This window comes from Stegostoma tigrinum, chromosome 4 (assembly GCF_030684315.1).
Source record: "Stegostoma tigrinum isolate sSteTig4 chromosome 4, sSteTig4.hap1, whole genome shotgun sequence".
Lineage (NCBI taxonomy): Eukaryota > Metazoa > Chordata > Chondrichthyes > Orectolobiformes > Stegostomatidae > Stegostoma > Stegostoma tigrinum.
In genome coordinates, this window is record NC_081357.1 from 25,208,722 (window position 1) to 25,229,631 (window position 20,910).

Sequence of the window (20,910 nt, forward strand, 5' to 3'; positions counted from 1 at the left end):
TTTGTTGTTTAATTTTCCACTGTTAAAGTTATTAATAATAAATTGTTAAATTTTTTGTTCAGGCTATAAACTGGTGAGGGGTATTGGTATTCACAAAGTCTAATATTCGTTATTCAAAAGTCTTGTTCGGAACCACTAATGTAAACTTTGAAGGTCATTACTTTAACTTTACTGTGTTGTTTCTTTTCTCTTTACTCATTCACAGGCCTTGTTGGCCAGGCACCATTAATTGCCCATCCCTAACTGCCCAGTGTGCAGATTAGAGTCAACCACATTGTTGTGGGCCTGGAGTTAGAACAGGTAAGGATAGCCGTTTCCTTCCCTAAAGGATATTAGTGAACCAGATGGGATTTTCTGACAATCAACCATGGTTTCATGGTCATCATTAGACTCTAACTGCATTATTTTTCATTCAAATTCCACCATCTGCCATGGTGTGATTCAAACCTGAGCCCCCAGAACATTATTGCAGGGATAGTAGGAACAGCCGATGCTGGAGAATCTGAGACAACAAGGTGTAGGACTGGATGAACACAGCAGGCCTCCTGTGTTCATCCAGCTCTACGCCTTGTTCTCTCTGCTCCCCCAGAACATTATTTGGGTCTCTGGGTTAACAGTCCAGCAATAATACCACTAGGCCATTGCCTCTGCTAAAGGAAGGCTGATTTCATTTGGCTGTTTGTCTCTGTGTCGTATCACAAAGCCAACACTTTGTTCCCCAACCCTAATTACCCTGAGTGGCTAGCTAGACCAATTTAGAGAACAGTTAAGGGTCACAGGTCAGACCAGGGAATGGTGGTAGAGCTCTTTCCCTAAAGGACATTTAATGAATCAGATGTGCTTTTACCACATTAATAATAATTCTGCGGTTCTCATTACTGAAACTAGCTTTTTAACTTTGGACTTATTTAATATAGCTTTAAGCCCCAGCTTCCAGGCGGTGATTTCTATTCTTAGCTCTGGACCTTTAGACCATGCCTCTGGATTAGTAACATGACCACTATTTTGCTATACTCCACTGGGTTAAAAAGTTGCACTTTCCTAAGCATAGACTCCAAATGAGGAAGAGACAACAGTGTGGAGCTGGAGGAACACAGCAGAGCAGGCAGCATCAGAAAAGCAGGCAAATTGATGTTTCGAGTCAGGACTCAACTCAAAACATCGACTTTCCTGCTCCTCTGATGCTGGCTGATCTAATGTGTTCGTCCAGCTCCACACTGTGCTGTCTCTGACTCCAGCATCTGCAGTTCTTGCTACCTACAAATTAGGATGCTGCTTTCAGCTACATTTCTACGAAGGTCCTGCTTACTTTCTGCAGTTTATAGTATTCTAGCCTAGATAGAAAACATTCTTTTCTTCCAAACTGTCACATGCTAAAATATTTCAAGTTCCATAACATCAAACTAAAAGTTAGGTATTAAATTCACTCAATCTGATTTTAAAAAAAAGACAGGTTTCTAAAAGCATTGCATTCTTAATAGGATAACTGTTCAGTGAAGGTGTTCAGTTTACAATTACATTAAAACATAGCAGCTTTCCATTATATCAATCATTTATAACCTTAATCCAACCAACTGGCATGTGGCCATGCAGAAGTTCCTTTTCCATTAAAGGGAAACTAGAGAAAGGAACAAATGAACAAGACTGTAGCTGTATGCCATGCTTTCAGGACATTCTTAGCCAAGTCAAAGCCCATAAAATAGTTTTCAAGTAAATTCATCACTGTTAATGTAGGTAAATACAACAATCAACTTACATGTGACACGTCCATTAAAGAGCATCTGAAATCTACAATACCAATATTAGCTGAGGACTGTTGCCAAAGATATTATTGAACCACCTGTTCTTTTGAATATCACCAAGCAATCAACCAACTGACACCTTTGACAATTCAGCATTCCCTCATGACTGTTTAAACAATATACTTGAATCCTGATTTACAGATGAAGCACTATCAAGTGAGCCAAACAGGCTGTTGGAAAAATAAGGCATGCAGGGAAAAACAACCTACAAGTGACAGCTGTAAAAGTTGCTACAGCTAATTCAAACAGACATCAATAGAGAGAGATGTTAACTGTACAACACAGTACTGTACATAGAACGGCAAAATATTTAAGAAAGGAATTGTCAGAACTCTTTTCTCAAACCAACATCACTGCATTCCACAATTTTTAGTTTGAAAATCATACTCTTTGATTCTGTTCTGTATAAAAGGAATGATAATCTCATTTTAATTTCAAGATTATACATATTGTGCACTGATTGTAAAGTTACAGCAAAGGCAGACATTACAGCATTTACTTCATGAAAATCTGACCATTGATATTAAAGAAGTGTGAGGAAAACATGATGCTCAGGAAGCTTATTTAATAAACAAAGGGCCCTTTCCAAAAAGCACATTTGCTGTACAGAATAGAATAATAGACATAATTTGAAATTAAAATTATATATTTTTCTTGATTTTTAATTCATTCCAAGCAAATGAGTCTATTTTGGGGAATGGAATAAGTGAGTTTAAAATCCAAACACAGTTAATTTACTAGTTAAGAGATCATATACACTAACTAATCAGTCCTACCAAATCAAATAATTCCTTTCAAGAAATCAAGAGCTTTTGCCTTGATCTTGTACTCAACAACAGATACTAGACGAGAGATGTAGAAGTAGTCTGTGTCATGGAATTATAAAGCATTAGAACAAATTCAAACAATCAAGGGAAAAGCAGATAATGGATTGAATAATTTTATTTGTACTGAGATATATATTCATTGTTTTCTGATTTACTCCAAATTCCAATTTTTAAATTTTTCATCCAGCACTACAGCTTAGTTGAAGGGGCCACTGGCTAGATAAAGCATTTCACTATTGCTGAATGGCAATGGAAAAGTGAACAAAGGGTGGGTACACGTTTATGATGAAAAATTATTACTACGGAAATTCTTGAAGAATGACTAGATAAGGAATGAAAACAAATTTGCACCTACTCCCCCAGATCCCCAAAGGTTCATCTATATAGGACATGTCCTCCCTTTAGTCTATATTTTCTGCTGTGTATTGACAGATTTTAAGCTGGACAAAATAATGCAAATAGAATTTGAGAAAAAGGAAAGACTGAAATTGAAAAAGAAATTATTTCAATCATGGTTCTTCTTGACAGTTTGAGCTGGAATCATTGGAGTACATGCTTGGAAAACATCTAGGTCATAGTGAGGGAATAAGGTAAGGAAGAAAACACAATTGTTTCCTTTCAAAAGCATTGACTTCCTTCTGATGTACAGTTCTACAGTCCTGACAGCTCTCCAGTACTTTGCTTAAGAGGCCAACTTTCAACTGTGAGTCTAAATAGTCTGCTACTTGCAGGGTTCTGAAGAAGGATCACTGGCGCTGAAATGTTAACTCTGATTCCTCTCCACTGATACTGCCAGACCTGCTGAGATTTTCAAGCAATTTCTGCTTTTGTCACCAATCTTATTCTTGTTTTATAGTCACATACGTATTCAATGAGCACTATTTAGTTATGATCATCTGGATGAGTTAATCTTTGATCAATCATATCACTGGCTTCTGCTCAGAATAAGTCTGTACAGTATTAATTTTTATCAGTCACCCTTTTATTCAATAGCTAAGCCATCAGCAGGGTTAGAGAAATTCCAATTAAGCACAACTGTTTTGTGGCTATTAGTCGAAAAAAGACTAGTCAAAGTGGATGGAAGCAAGGTAATACCACGTATAAAATTTTAATTGATTGTATTTTGCTAGTTGGATAAAGGCACACTTTGATTTTGCAAACTGAAGTTCTAGGTCTCTGCAAACTATCTTTAGCAACACTGGCACTGGCAACAGGAAGTCAGCTGTTCATCAACATCTTGTGGTTTTTAAAAACTTATTTTATAGAATGTGAATGTCTCAAGCATTTATTGTCCATTACTATTGCCCTGGAGAGAGTGTTGGTGAACAGCTTTCTTGAGCCATTGCAGTCCATATGATGTACACACTGCTGTTAGAGAGTTCCATGATGTTGACTCAATAACAGTGAATAGCCAACATCGTATCTTAAAGACAGCATGGTATGTGGCTTCGAGGGGAACTTGCAGCTGGTGGTGGTTTTGGGTTTGGAAGGAAGGTGTCACTGAAAGACCCTTGGTGAATGGCTGCAGTGCATCTTGTAAATGGTACACGTCGCTGCCACTATGTGTTGTTTGTGAAGGTAGTGAATATCAAAGGTGTTAGATGGGGTGCTAATCAAGTGGGATGCTTCATTCTTTCTGGTATCAAGATCGAGTGTTTTTGGAACTGAATTCAGTCAGAAGATTGATAATGAATAGTATTCCATCATACTTCAGTTGTGCTTTGATAATGGTGGACATGGATTGGCGAGGCTGGAGGTAAGTTACTAACTGTAGAATTCCTAACCTCTGACCATCTCTTTGTGCCACAAAATTTACACGACCAATGCAGTTCAGTTTCTGATAAATAGTAATCCTCATTATGTCGATCGCATAGAATTCAGTGGTGGGAATGCCACCGAATGTCAAGGAAAGATGGTTATATTCTCTCTTGACAGAGGTAGTCATTGACTGCACATGTGTGGCTTGAATTTAACTTACTACTTATTAGCTCATGTTGGATGCTGTCCAGGTCTTGTGCATGTGAATACAGGCCGTTTCAGTATCTGACCTGGCTGAACAATCACAGCGTAAATCCCTACTACTAACCTTATGATGGAGGACAGCTCGCTTGCCTTCATCAGTCAAATATAAAAAGCTGGCAAGTTATGTTACAGCTGTATAAAAAAAACTTTCATCAGGCCACATTTGGAATATTGCATGCAGTTCTGGTTGCCATATTACCAGAAGGATGTGGATGTTTTGGAGAGGGTAAGGAGAAATGTTACCAGGATGTTGCCTGATCTGGAGGGTTTTTAGGTACCAGGAGAGGTTGGATAAACTCAATTGTTTTCACTGGAAAGAAGGAGGCTGAGGGGCTAACCTGGTAGAAGTCTACAAAATTATGAGAGGCATTGACAGGGTGGAAAGATCAATTGGACAGCCCAGGTTAAGGTCAGAGAGGGAATGTTTAGTGGGGGACGTACAGGGAAATTTTTTTACTCAGTGTGTGATGGGTGCCTGGAATGCACTGCAAATGGAGATGGTGAAAGTGGGCATAGTAGCAAAGTTTAAGGCATAACTTGATAGAAACATGAACAGGAGGTAAACTCAGGGATAGAAACTGCATATGGACAACAGGTAGCAGGTCTAAATAAGGAATAGGAATCAGAGGGGGCCTGGTGGGCTGAAGGGCCTGTTTCTGTGCTATATTGTATTGTATTGGTGCAGTAGCTGTTGGCCTATGATATTACTCTGAAGAATTGTGGGGTCTTGTGGTGCAGTGTTAGTGTCCCCACCTCTGAGCCAGAAGACATAGTTTTAAGTCCTCCCAGTTCCACGGGTGGGTACCGAAATCTCTGAACATACTGATTAGAAAATATCTACCAATGATGACCTGGCACCGAGATAACTGCCTCCAACAATCACAGCCATTTTAATTTGTGCTTTAGCCAGTGGAAAGCTTTCCTTGCAATTCCCAATGACTCTAGTTTTAGGAATCAAAGCGGAAAACTCTTCTGGATACTATGAAAAGCTGTAATGACCTGCATTCAAATAACCCAGATGAGAAATGGCTACTTGACCGCATCTGAAGAACAAAGGCTGGAAACTATTTTTAAAAAATCCAAAAGAAACATACCACTGCTTTTAGAATTCAACTTAACGACATTAATTCTTTACCGTAAATGCTTCAAACTACTTGCAATTGCTGCTTTTCTCAACAGTAGTGAGTGCTGGAAGTTTGATTTTAACTCTGCTTATTCAAGAAGTTTACATTACAGTATGTTATTGGCACATAAAATCTGATCTAATTCTCAAGCTGTTAGGGAATCAGCAGTTTTAGCTCATTAATAATCCAAGCAGTGAACAACATACTTAGGTTCTTTACTACCGGACTCCATAATTGGTTCACAAATCTGATCAGCAATTATGAATAGTTCAAATTGTGAAATATTTACAACTATTGAGGCAGTGCAAACTCTAAATAACAGGCACAGCAGAATACTTACCATTGCATAACACAAGTAAATTTCTAAAGAAGCCATGAATAAAAATTCTGAATAAACGAGTGAATTTGAAACTTTGGGAAAACATCTGCATTATTCACACGAACCACGGTATAAATAAAATAAATAATTTTTTTAGGAAAGTTCCACCATGAGAACAGATAGGCACTTTATTGCTGTGTAATTCTTATTTAGCTATCTTTTTCCTCCTATCTCACACATAATTTAAAAAAAATTAACCTTCATCTCCGCAGCAAAGAAACATACCATTCCCAGACTCTGAGGCTCTTGTCATCAGAAGTGCTCACAAATCGCCTGTTTTCATCCACAAATGTGATGGTATTCACAGCTCCTAGGTGTCTATCATACTCCTGAACGATCTCTCCAGATCGTATATCCCACTGGAGAAAGAAAACATTTTCTTCATGTTGGCCGTTTTAAGTCAAGAGAAAGCAAGGCAATTTTTTCCACAATAAATATAATTTTCAGGAGGACCTTAATCAGTTCATTAAAAAAACACCAACTTTGCCCACTCTGGTGAAACTTCCTAGCCTGCTGAATCCACTCTCCTTTGCTGTGGTTTTGTGCTGCAGAATTCTCACCTGACACAACCGTAAGCCTACAAATTGACCTGCTTATGGACAAATAGCAGAGTTAAAAACATTAAAAGGAGAATACAGAAACCTTCCAGGTTTCCTGTCCTTAGAATAGCACTCCTGGAGCCTGCTGTGGAACACATCTTCAAGCTGAAATTCAGGCCTAAGTCTTGTGTGCAATTACTGCAATAAAGGCATTTAAATGCTGAGCACCATTCTACAAATCTCTCGCAGCAATGTTAGTCTCTAACTTGTCTTACAATTGTGCATTCAGGCAATTTCCTGACAAGGGGCAAAACAGACCTATTGTGGCAACTAATTAATCATAATTATATTCCTGTACTTTGATTACTCATAAGCTATTACAAAAAGACCCCACCTCATTGAGCAGAGTCTAGGCTTTAAGACTCATTGAAGATTCTATCTCGCTGCTGCCAATGAATGACACTCAATTTAAATTCTCTTGATCTTATGTAACAATTTTTCTAAAGGAGTGGACTAATTCCAACAAGTCTCTGGCACAGTTTTTAAACTATCCCGTGGCTCTACAAACATCTGTACTTACTTACAGTTAGCTAAAAATCAATGTAGAATAATTAGTTAGTTGAGAACGCCATTCTTAAACACTGGGTATGTGTTCTTCCCTCACTGCTTAAGGTCACTGTCTAATGGAAATTGAATACTCTAATTATATTTTGTCTAGTCCAGTCACACTGAGCAACAGAAATTCACTAAATCATTCCAGAAAGCAAAAATACACACACAAACTGAACTCCATTAAATTCAACACAACTTTGAGATATTTATGGGACTCCCATTCAGCGCTATGCACAACTGGTTTGTTGTTTGCCGAAGTATATGAATTTCTGGCTTAATTTTCAAAAACAAAACTTTTTTCTTACACATAGTCCTCAGAGTTGCCAATTTCATCTCCATGTCATCAAAACAAAAACACACTCCTTCATAATCAGCAGAATGAGTTAATATGAGCTTTTGAACATCCGGCAAATAAAAGCAAACTATATGGTGAAAACAGCAGAACTGCCACGTGGAGGCAATGATCAAAGCCAGGCGCTGTTATCTATTTTCAATCACTACGCCAAAAACAGACTGGATTGTAAAATGAAAAACTGAAGAACATGTTTTCAAAAGATAGATGGGAAAATGACTGAAGTGTCTACAAGTACCTTTTATGCAAACCTGACAATGTGAAGTATGATCTCCCCAGCTGAATGGAGCCCACCCACCCACAGCCTGTGCACTCAATAGCAATATCTTAATCAGCTAAATAACAGCAGACATTAAGCTTAAATTTCTGGAAGACTGTATTGCTGCAACACTGCTGTTGCAGCCTACAATAAACAATGAATGTTACATATACACTAGTATACCACATACAGAAATATTGGGGGTGAGAAACTGGACTCGATCTGACTATCTTTTGGATACTATGAGTGAGGCAAAAATTGAATCACTGATACTTGGAACTTCTGATTTTTCTGCTTTCAAACTTGTCTCCAATTGTAGAGGTTGAGAGGGACTGATGTAGGAGGTGCTGAAAAATTTTATCCTTGCTGTGAAAAATCACCCTGTCAAACTCTGTTGAAACAGCAGGGGAAAAAACAAAACTCAAAGTTGCTGAAAGGAAGAATACTAAAGCTGACAAGAAAAGAAAGGCCCTACATTCAATCAAATAACCAGTGATCTAAATACTTATCATCACTGCAAATAACATTGAGGCAACAATGAAGAAAGGAAAAGAACTGTGCAGCTTCAACCATGGGCTAATCAAGCACTGTCTGTATGCTCCCTCCGCAGACAGTCAAAAAAAATGGCTGTTTGATACACTCTGCCAGTTATTGGGTCTAATACTTTGGGATATTACTTGTGTCTTCCACTGTGAAGATTGACGCTAAGTAATTATTCAGCTCCTCAGCCATTTCCTTGTTCCACACTAATATCTGAATCATAGAATCCCTACAGTGTGGAAACAGGCCCTTTGGCCCAACAAGTCCACACCGGATCCCACCCAGACCCATACCCCTAATCTACATATCCCTGAACACTTTGGGCAATTTAGCATGGCCAATCCACCTAGTCTGTACATCTTTGGACTGTGGGAGGAAACCACAGCACCCACAGGAAACCCATGCAGACGTGGGGAGAATGAGCAAACTCCACACAGACAATTGCCCAACGGTGAAATTAAACTCAGGTCCCTGGCGCTGTGAGCAGCGCTGCTAACCACTGTGTCAGTGTGCCACCCAGTCATCTCTCTAATGTCATTTTCCAGTGGTCCAATGTTCACATTTCCCTCTCTTTTGCCCTTTAATCTTTTCTCCTAAAGAAACTCTGCAGTCCTTCTTTTTGACAGTACTTGACCAATCAAGGTCTTCATTGCAAAAGTGTTTGCTCTTGTACTCAAAGATGTCTTACTGCAACTATACAGGCCTTGATGAGGCCACACCTGGAGCACTGTGTATATTTTTGGTTCCCTTCCTTCAGGAAAGAAATATTTAATTGACTGATTCTTGGGGTGGCAGATTTGTTGTATGAAGAGAGATTGGGACACTGGCCTGTACTTCTTTTAAAAAAATACCGTTATTTGAAATACAAATATGGAAAAATATTTAATTATAGGTATATTTCAATCAACCTGTTCAGAAATGTTATTACACTGTTCTGGAGCAGATCGGACTTGAATCTGGGACACTTGGCTCAGGAGGTACAGACATTACCATTGCACTAATTCTCACACTGTTTTAATTATTTCCACAAATTTGAGAGAGTAATAAGAAGCCATTAATACAACAGAATGTAAAAAAGCAATGGGACATAAAGTGCAAATCTCACCTGGACAATTTTCTTATCTGACATACCAGCCACAAAGAGATGCTGCTTGTCTTCATCAGGATTGAACTTCACGCAGTATGGAACTTTTCGATTAGAAAACTTAGCCGTGCATTTCCCTGAAGGCAGAGACAATACAAAAAGTACAAGATAAGGTTCAAAGTACTGCACAGCATTACAAACTGAAGAACAATATTTTCCAGACATATGCTAAGTAATTAATTACACAAGGAGTATTTTTATCTGAGTGATTTTTTTAAATTTAGCTGTCACTGCCACGAAATCACTCAGCAGCAGAGTGTGATTGGGGTAGGGATGGATTAATGACAGACTGGCAGAGGAATTTGATGGCGCACTTACAAGCCTAGAAGCAGGAGCATGATTCAGCCACTTGAGTCAAGTTGCTTTTCCTTATGTAAGCATTTACTGGCACTGGGGAAGAAGGAACAACAAATAAAATCTAAGGGAAGGCGATGGCCTACTGGCATTATTTCAATTTTATTAATCCAGAGACCCAGGTAATATTCTGGGGAAGCAGGCTTGAATCCTGCCATGGCAGATGGTGGAACCTGAATGGAGTAAATAAAAGTCTGGAATTAAGTGTGCAATGGTGAAACCATTGTTGGTTGTCAGGGGGGAAAAAAAAATTTAGTAATGTCCTTTGGGGGGGTAACTGCCATCCTGCTTGGACTAGCCAACATATGACTCCACACCCACAGCAATATGATTGACTCTTGACAATTAGGAACTGGCAATAAATGCTGGTCCTGCCAGCGACATTACATCCCATCAATCAATAAAAAAACTGAAAAGATTATTTCATATTTTCACAGAATTCTTAGAAATAAAATTAAAAATTTGCAAACAATATACTGTGAATCAAAGAGGAAATTATTTCAACTTAATACTGTCTGGATAGGTGGTCCATCATTACAAAATAATTATTATATGACCCAAATTTATTCATTCTGATCCCAAAAGGGTACAGGTTTTAGCAAATAATTTAATTAATTAATTTGGCGTATTTATTGCCACACGTACCTAAGTAGAGTGAAAAGCTTTGTTTACGAGCAGAACAGGCAGATCACAAGAGAACAAGGATATACAGATCATATGGTAGAAAAAATAATTAGACAGAGACATACAGGGTACATTGCACAGGGCATGTGCTAGGCAAGATCAACATTAGCAAGATCCGCATTATTTGAAGTTAAAGAATCCAGTCTAGTAATAGTCGGGAAGAAGCTGTTTCTGAACCTGCGTTCAAGCTTCTATAACTTCTGCTTGACTGAAGAGGTCATACAAGAGCATTACTGGGGTGTACGACGGGTCTTTGATGATGTTGGCAGCCTTTCCGCAGCAACAAGCTGTATAAATGGAGTCCAAAGACCTCCAGTCATAATCCCGAGAACACGTGTGAGAAATTGAATTCTGTTGCAACATTTCTATTTTGAGATCATGTTTTGTATCAGTTAGTGCAACCATGAAGTTTGAAGTCATTAATTAACCAGGGATTTGCCTTAAGTGGCATGGGGAAAATCAAGATACTTCTTTCCACCCTGATGTCAAACCAGCCAATTATCTTCCTCATTTATCAAGTTCATGGGAAGGGAAGATCACAGTTTCATGATTTATTTTAAAGCTAATTGGAACTGTACTGAACAGGGTGATTTTATCAGGCACTGGAGGGAAATTTGGTAGTATGAGACACAAAGAAAGTTATAAAAAATGGTGAGCAGGAAGCAAATTAATAAGAGTTAATGAAGCAACAATTAACAGAGATTTTCTGAAGGCAATGAAATTTTTCCAACAGCATCCAGGATCCATGAAATGCCAGCTCTTAAGCAAGCAATGCATAATTGCATAATTGAGATCAAGTGCCATTGAAATAATATGCAATGTGCACGTAAAGTGCAAATCAGCAAGTCCAAGGTCACCCACAGGCAGGGATTTGCAATTACAGATCATTTCTTGGGGCTGAAGTTCACAGATAGTGAAAGAAGTGGTTGAGGTTTCCTTCTGCTGTTTTGTGCCTCCATTTCATTTTGCCCGATTTACTGCAGAAACACTCTCAAATTTGCCTTTTCAATCACGTTTATTGAGTAGCGCTCCTGTCTTCTCAACCCACCACGAGGCCCTAACTGGACAAAATTAAAATGTGCCTTCTTAATTGAATGCCATCTGTAAGTTTATACTGACAGTCACACTGCTGCAGCAATTTCGTGACTCGGAAATAATCACAACATCCAGAATACTCTGACATGGAACTTCCCTCTCCCTGGAGTGGTGTCTGCAATGGGAACAAGGATGGGAAAATACTGTTTTGAGAGAATGAAAAAGATCGGAATCTCAATGAACAATGCTTTGCAATTTTCCCCTCAAGTCGTAAACGCAGCTTTAGAATCTCACCATCGAGCAACAACTAATTTATTTCCATGCATTTGCATCTCATTAATGCTCTACTCATCTTACTTAAATGCAATTTCCAAATCTCTCATTCTGTGCAAAACTATAAGGCAAAAATTCCTGATGTGGAAATCAGAGCAGGTACCTAGTTCTGCTACTGCTGGTCCCACAGTAAGGCCATTCAGTTCTCTGTGCCTGCTGTGCCATTCATTATGATGACTGCTGATTCTGTAACTCAACGTCATATTGCCACTTTCTCTCCAGATCCCATAAACCCTTCAAAATCTAAAAATGCATCCATCTTTTTCTTGCATATATTCAGTGACTAGGTCTCCACAGTCTTCTGTGGCAGAGAATTCCACAGATTCACTACGGTTTGAGCACGAAGATTTCCTCATCTCAGTCCTAATGGTCTACACCATATCCTGAAATTGTGTCACCTTGGTGTAGATTTCACAACCAAGGAAAACATTCTCCCTCCATCCAATCTATTCAGCCCTGTTAGAAGTTTATAGGTTTCAATGAAGATTCCTTTCATCCTTCTAAAATCTAGTGATTACAGGCCCAGTCAAACCAATCTCACACCATACGACAGTCCTATCATCCCTGCTTTCAGCCTAGTGAACCTCCACTGCACTCCCTCTATAGCAAGCCTTTGCTCTATCAGGTAATGAGGCCAAAACTTCGTACAAACTCCCAGTGTGATCTCACCAAGGTTCTGCAAACTGCAGTATGGCATCCTTACTTCTGAACTCAAATCCTCTTTTAATGAATATACTATTGCAGTCTTGGCCATCACCATTCTTCAAAACCTTCTCCTTGCATGCTCCAGGGCCACCACACTCTTTGATAACTCATTCTTGCAAGTTAGCATTGGAAAGCGACCAGCTCTCATCACATCACATCACTGCTCTCAGACCAATTCACACATTCATTTAACCCTTCCACTATCGGAAAGCCTTTAAGTTTCAGTGTGCAGGGAGACAGTCATGTTTCTTCGAAACACCCAAACATCAAGTTGACAGAACAAGAACAAGAACAGGCCCTTCAGACCCCTCCCCCCCCCCCAAGCCTGTGCTGCTATATTACTAAATTACATACTAAAACGGTCTTCACTTACATGTTCCGTATCCTTCTACTCCCTTTCAATTCATGTATTCATCCAGGTGCTTCTGAATGCTGCTATTGTGACTGCTGCACCACCTCCTCCAGCAATGCATTCCAGGCACTCACCACCCTTTGTGTGGAAAGACTTGCCTTGCACATCTCTTTTAAACTTCCCCCTTCGTACCTTGAACCTGTGTTCCCTAGTAATGACCTTGTCACCCTGGGAAACACTGAACGCTGCTTTTTTCAGCAGACCACTGTGCTATGACAGAGAGTGAACGCGCAAACTGTTTACTGTACACTTCCCAACCCTGAATGTCACAGATTCTATACTGACTCACAAGCCAGGTGCAAGTATGGAATGATGTGCACAGTGCACACTGTGCTTAGCCCAAGTGTTATCCAAATTAAAGTGCACACCTTGGCTGCAGTCATTTACATTGCACTTCAAGGATTCCTGATCTCTGAGCCTACCTGCAATCAAGCAGTCTTGTGAGACATGAACAATGCTTGGCCATTGCAACGTCTGAAGAAGATGCTCATTTCTCACAGGGTTGAGACTTAATCAGGTACAGCAACACTCCGAATGGTAGGTGCCCAAGGCTTTCTTCATGGACCAACTACAGAGATATGTCATTGATGTGCTCACCAGATTGTCTAGGAGTACAGAGTACCCACCAAAGTACAAGTTTCTGAGCAGGTAAAAGAATGCAGGTGAAAACTTTGTCACTGCATCTTCTGAGGGCTCAGTGGTTTCCTCTTCAGAGGGGGAGATGCAGGTGAGGGTCTCCGGAGCTGGCTTCATCTGACTGGAGGTTCACTGTGTGCTACCAGGACCTGCATAATCGGGTGAAGGAATGAGCTGTCTAAGAGGAATAAAAGCTTTTGGAGGTTAAGAATGAGTTAGCACTGGTGTTATTGGAAGAGCAGCACAGCATCATGAAGCTTTCTGGGTTAGGTGCCCATTGAGGTCTCCATGTCCCCACATGAGCAGTTGTGACCTTTTCCAACTAATTTGAGAAAGTTCTTTGGCGTCTTCACTAAACAACTTTTGAAGTGTAGTCACTGTCGCAATGGAAGAAATGCAGTAGCTAATCCACATATAGATAATGATCAAATAAACTGTTTTCGTGATGTTGATTGAGGATCAGCGTTGGCCAAGAGACTGTTAGGTAACAACCCCACTGCTCCTTGAGATACAGCCGGAGGGGGCAAAGGCCTTGGTTTGCTAATTCACTCAGCAAAGCAGTGGAGAGCGATCCTTAATTTTTCTGTTTCAGTGGGAAGTGAACACAAAACTCTGCCTCAGAGGCAAGACTGCTACAAATTGAGCCATGGCCGAATCTTATACAATTATCACACAATGTAGACTTCATAGATAATTGGAAAGCTTCAAATACCACAGCAGTGTATTTTTACTCACCTGTCTCAGTGTCCCAGAGTTTAAGGTATCTGTCGTATGCAGCACTAAGGAACTGGGTGCCATCATTGTTAAAGCATACATCTCGCACAGCTTTACTATGGCCTTAAAGAAAAAAAGGAAAAAAGTATTTTAGGACTGGCAACATCAGTGGCTATAAGATCTTTCTTGGCAAAATTTGCGAAACATACTCTTTGTCAGCTGTGACAGTAGAACAATACGAAGTCTGCTAAGCTGAAACTAATTTCATTAACAGAGTCTTAATTTTCTTGAAAAGAAGATAGTTTAAAAAAAATCCTGTAATTTTTAACATTTATTCAATAGACATTTAATGTTTCATTCACAGCCAGAAGACTTGAATTGCTATACAATCTTTTATATAATTCAGTACAGTGGAGCCTCTCCAAGTTTATTTTCTTTATTCTTGGAACAGGTATGGTCATTACTGGCAAGGGTGGCATTTGTTGCCTATTTCTAACTCCCCTTGAACTGGGTGGCTTGCTATTTTGAAAGGCAGTTACAAGTCTAGTTAAAAAGTAGTTGAGCAGCACTGCAATGATATATGGACCAGATTAGGCAAGGACGACAGATTTTATTCCCTAGAGGATATCAGTGAACTAGGTGGGTTTTTAACAACAATCGGACAGTTTTAAAGTCACCATTACTGATACTAATTTTATGTTATATTTCACCAGCTAACCTGGTAGGATTTGAGCCTATGTCCCCAGCTAATTTATTTGGTGCTCTGGTTTGCTAATCTGATGACACTAACACTGCACCATAGTTCTTCAGTGGCAGAAGCAATAACCACTCTATTTCAAAAATTTTCAAAATCTCATTGAACCATATTTGTCCAAAGTATGTCAGAACTCTAAGTATATGCTTGCTTTTCTCCCCCCTGCCAGTATCTGTTCCGAAATTTAGCTCATGCTTGATACTAGTAAGTCGGAGTTTAAAAAAGAAAATTGGCAGTTCAAATCTTGGGAACAAAAGAATGATCAAAGTGCAATTCAATATGATTAAAATGACGTTATTATGCTTGTTCATGTGGCCAATGCCATCTCACACTTCTGACACTACACCAGTGAGATTTACAAATAGTTATATTAAACAGCATTGAAAACTTTAACTCCCCAAATGTGGCCTAGGAGACTGTACAATAATGCGTTTGGAGGCCAAAATGAATATAATAGTCAAGCTACACAAGCTCTCCAGGTATATTTTACACAAAGTTTGTAGCTTTTGAATTAGCTTCATAATTTGGGCCACGGGTCCCATCTTGCTGTATGTTATATTGACAGCAAATATTCCCACCAAATAATTTATGATCTGCACTGTTTCTTAAATTGCAAACATCACATCTCATCCATAACACAAGTAGTGAAGCAGTGAACCAATCTGTCAGTGAGGTGGAGTGCATCAGGGAGGATACCACAAGTCAACTATCAGAGGATCTGGGAGCAAAGAGAGAAATCAGGAAGAAAATGGGAGTGTAATTTTCTCTTTGAATTACAATGGCTGCTGGAAATAAAGGAGAAAAAGGAAATGGTAACAATGTTGGTCATTAGCCAGAGGACTGACCAACAATCGACACAAATTCAAATACTATTGCAGCTGAGGAATTTAAATTAATTAAATAAAGTCTAAAATGAAAAGTTAATATCAATAATGGTACCCACAGAACTGCCAGACTGTAGTAATAATGCAATGTTTCACAAGTGCTCTGTAGGAAAAGAAATTGTCTCTGATCTCTACGTGATTCCAGACCTTCAGTACTATGAATGACTCTTAACTTGCCCATGAATTGGCATATCAAGCCATCAATGCCTCCAGCTGTATTCAAGATGGTAGTTCATTATTTCAAAGACAATTAGGGTTGACTTTACCAGACACACACATCCTGTAGAATAAAGTCTTCGGTGCAGCTTATTCAACCGCTGCATATTGAAAACAAATGGATGGAGAGCATGCTCATAATTATCAAGGTTTTATGACTGCAATTGTTGAAATATAATCAAGCAAATTGCTGGTACGGGATTTCTCTTTTTAAAGCAGTGGGTTGGGTTTGCTAAAAGCAATTACAGCATTGAAATGAATAACAGAATTTCCTAGCCCTCTCATCCAGACAGAAATATACTTACCAATAAATGTTCTAATGCACCTGCGGTCATTGTAAACTTCCCAAAGCTGAAAAAAAACGTGATACAGGGTGAAAACGACACGTTACTTTCCAACTTCTCTCTTAGTTTCTCCAGGCTACAAACCTATTCCATCTATGAAGTGGTGATGCTCCCCTCCTTCAATGCTTAAACTAATGAAAATATTTTACTGTTGGAAAACATGGAGAGACTGATCTTATGAAATTCTTCTCAGACACTCCATCCCTGCTTTGGCTTTGAGGCAACTGCAGCAACAAGACCAAGATCAGTACTCTTGTCCATTAAGAATTGCATATTTAGGCTGTATAACTTAAGATGAACTTACGTAGCATCTTTAACATCGTAAAATAACCCAGATTTCCCTGAAATTTGCAACTGTACAATATGATGCATTAACTCTTCTTTACTTTTTACGTATCATTTGATATGGTTAATACAGGTCTCAATGTACAATTTCACAAGACTGTTCTCCCCCTCTTCAGCCAGCTCAACATAGCGACACTATTCTAACAGAGGCTTCCCTTCTATCCCCACACAATCACCTTTAAATTTCCCTAAGTTCTCTTCTTTGACCATTTTGTTAGTAAACCTTTCCCTTATGATAATACGATACAAAAATTTACCCTTTAGCTATTTGCATCAGGGACCTAATTCTACTTCACCATTTTCAATAACCCCACAAACTCACAAAGTACTCTTGGTGTGCAAGTCAACAGATATACAAAGGCGGTAGATAAGGTGGTTACGAAGGTATGTGGGTTAGTTGGTTTTATTAGTTAAAGCAATGAATACAAGAGCAAGGAGGATATGATAGAGCTTTATATAATGGTAGTCAGGTCACAGCTGGAGTACTGTGAGCAGTTCTGGTTGCATATTATAGAAAGGACGTGACTGAACTGGCGGGGGCAAAGGATATTCACTAGCTGCCTGACAGGAGTAATTAGGGTGGTCTGCCTTAGGGCAGAGAAGGCTGAGTGAGGATCTAATTGAGGTATACAATCTTCTGATAGGGAGAAACATTGAAACAGATCAATAACCAGGGGATCAGTTTTGAGGTATAAAAGGCAGGAGATTTACAGAAGATTTGATGAAAATCATTTTCATCCAGGAGAGTTGAGTATCTGGAACTCACTGCCTGAAAAGGTGGGAGAGCCAGGAACCTGCAATATTTAATGAGTATTTAGCTGAACACTTGAAACACCATAGCACATTAGGTCACAGACCAAATGTTACAAAAAGGGAGGAGAATAGTTCCTTGATTATCGATACAGACACGATGGGTTGAAGAGCTGTCTTCTTGCGTAAAAAGTATTACTCTACACTCTGCATCATCACACTTTCTGTTTGAAGTTAAATGAGTTACTGAGTGCAGTGGAGGGCGGGACGTTGGATGCCTTCAAGGCAGAGATCGACAAATTCTTGATCTCAGAAGGAATCAAGGACTACGGGGAACGTGCAGGGAAGTGGAGTTGAAATGCCCATCAGCCATGATTTAAATGGCAGAGTGGACTTGATGGGCCGAATGAGCTTACTTCCACTCCTATGTCTTATGGTCTTATGGAGCCATAATTTCCTCTAACTGAACATCAGAAAACTGAGAAAACTGTTATTTCGAGGCCTTGCTAAGCTCTGCTCTCGCAACTTATGTGATTCTCTCCCTGGCTAATTATCCAGCCTGATTCACACAATGAGTGAGAAGGACACTGTGTTTTGAGAGAAGTTTGGAGACTTCTCTACCATGCATCCATCTTTGTAATGCCCTATGCTTCTGTTCCTTTTCAATCCCACTTTCGCTATGAACTTATTGTAACATACTGACTTCCAGACTTGATATTTTTCAATGTCTTCTATGCTGGCCTCTTCACTCCAAAATTCTGCATGATTCAGAATTCCACCACGTCCACTGTGATCTGCAGTGTAGTGGCTCATAGACATCCTTTAAGAATGTCCTTGTGGATTTACACTGTCACTTGTTTCCAAGGCACTGAAGTTAAAACTGTCAACTTGCTTTATAATTACCTTCAAGACCTCACCCCAGTCTTACAACTCTTTCCATATTGCAAGTCTGGTTTTACATTCCATCATCAGGCAACCCATCTCTTTCCTCCATAATTCTTCCACTAAATTCATGCATCTCTTTCTCTACAACTTCACAGCTTGCCAACCCAAGCAAGCTTTAGGCACCTTGCTCAAGTTTATTACTACAGCTTAATATCAAATCTTTTCTTTCTCTGTAAAGCAGCAATGCTTCGTTAAATATATATAGAGGCAAATTGTGGTTATTAATTTGAAGACAAGAAGGAAATATTGCACAGCCAATTTTATGTATTTTATTGAAAACACTGAATCAAGCAGAGATTACTTTCAATATATAACATCACATAAACATTACATACCAAGTGACAGCTATCTTTACAGCTGCAGAAAGTTTACACTGAAATAGAATAACGTTCGCGTGCAAAATTAAGAGTTGAAATTAACAGCAGCAGATGTGAGGGAGCTATTGCAAGGCTGTAATCTAATCTTCGTTATGAAGTTCAAAGGAGTTGCTCACAAGGCTTAGGATGTCATCTACAATTCTGTTGTGCAAATACCTTACAGTTTACACAATGTTTTCTCTAATAATTTAAATACATATATCAAAATTACATACATAAACACTGAAAATAAACAAGGGGACAGGTGAAGACTTACATTAAAATCTTTATTTGATTTTCAGGTGACAAAATGTTCAAAGCTCATATTCAATTTTTGGGATGATTTCTGAATCCATCAATTAAATTGCTTTGCTGCAATGGCTCTCAAGTTTCTACCTCTAACCTATTACATCCTGGATAAATGACATGACAAACTGTGAAGTAGTGCAGTAAATCTTTACCTTGATTTTACAGTCCATGGAACAGGACAAAAGCAAGTGACCAGAAGTTGGAAACAATCGAATAGCACTGACGCCCTGAAACATTAAAAAAATTGGAAATCATTTCAGTAACTAATATCAAACTAAAAGAAAAATTTTCGTCAGGATTAGATTCTTTCTGCTTTTTACAGACAGGACTTAAGTGGACAAATTTCCATTAACATACAAGTCTTCAGCATAATGTCTGGGATGTCCCATATACAGTAAATGCTTTAAAGAAATCATTCATAGGATATGGAATTTGACTTTGCCAACATTTACTACCATCCCTAACTGCTCTTAAGAAGCGGTGGTAGGCTGTGCACAGAAACCTTCTTAATGTCACATACAGTGACTAAATTTGACAGCATGTCTGTACTAATGATGATACGGGCATCAGGAGGATAACTACTAGTCTGCATTTACTTCTGATACTGTCTCACATATAGTGGCTTTTTTTTTTAAAGTGGATTCTCAACCTTTCATGTTGATCCACATTATATGTGAAAGCAGAACACAAGAATGTAACAAAGTCCTCTCATGGTCTGAACCAGATATTTAATTCTCTGGCATTTGCCTTCTGTCTTCGCTATCTTTTTGAAAGTGTATGGAAATATTGACTAATACAATGCATGAAAACTTCTGTAAAATTTCAATACTAAATGAAGCACCAAGATGATAGTCTTTGCAGAACTGGTGTTAGGATACAGGTTTCAAGCAAAGTGTGGTCATGAGACAAGGTGCTCCACCTCTGCCCATGATTACACTAAATAAGACCACACTGGAAGTAGTTAGCAAATTGTGCTCAAATAAAAACAAAAGTTGCTGGAGAAACTCAGCAGGTCTGACAGCATTTGTCAGAAGACAGCACAGTTAACAATTTGAGTCCAGTGACGATTCATCAGAACTGTTAGCTGGTAGGATAAATGGTATTTATGCTGAACTGAGAGAAATATGAAAGGGGTCGGAAAACAAGGAGGTTATGGATAGTAGGCAAGGACAAATAAAAAGCTCAAACAGTGTTAATAACAGACAAGAGAAAGATATTGGGTACAACATTGTCTTCACTTTCCCTCTTGTCTCACACCTTCCCCCCTAACTTCAGCTTCAGCTTCACGAAGTCTGTAGAATTAAACACAGTCACATTGCTGAGGATGTTCTAATCGTGAGGAAACTGGAGTCAGAAGACTACAAGGTTCCACTTCAACATTGTGTGCAAACATGATTTGAAGGCCTAAACACTACGTATTGCAGCTGGGAATCACTAGCTGGTGAAAATGGAAAATTATAGCGTAAGGGCAGCAGGATAGCTCAGTGGTTAGCACTGCTGCCTAAAGCGCCAGGGACCCAGATTTGATTCCTGC

The 20,910-nt window shown here is 39.1% G+C and overlaps 1 protein-coding gene across 1 annotated transcript in view; it reads right to left on the bottom strand.

The window, feature by feature from the left end:
- Positions 1 to 20,910, bottom strand: part of cdc40 (cell division cycle 40 homolog (S. cerevisiae)) — a 122,642-nt gene that overhangs the window by 35,032 nt on the left and 66,700 nt on the right. The window contains exons 8-12 of the mRNA XM_048530521.2: positions 19,529 to 19,603; positions 16,633 to 16,678; positions 14,495 to 14,596; positions 9,562 to 9,677; positions 6,380 to 6,513 (exon numbers count right to left, since the gene is read on the bottom strand). Coding sequence (XP_048386478.1) covers positions 6,380 to 6,513; positions 9,562 to 9,677; positions 14,495 to 14,596; positions 16,633 to 16,678; positions 19,529 to 19,603 — 473 coding nt within the window. The remainder of the gene's footprint in view (positions 1 to 6,379; positions 6,514 to 9,561; positions 9,678 to 14,494; positions 14,597 to 16,632; positions 16,679 to 19,528; positions 19,604 to 20,910) is intronic.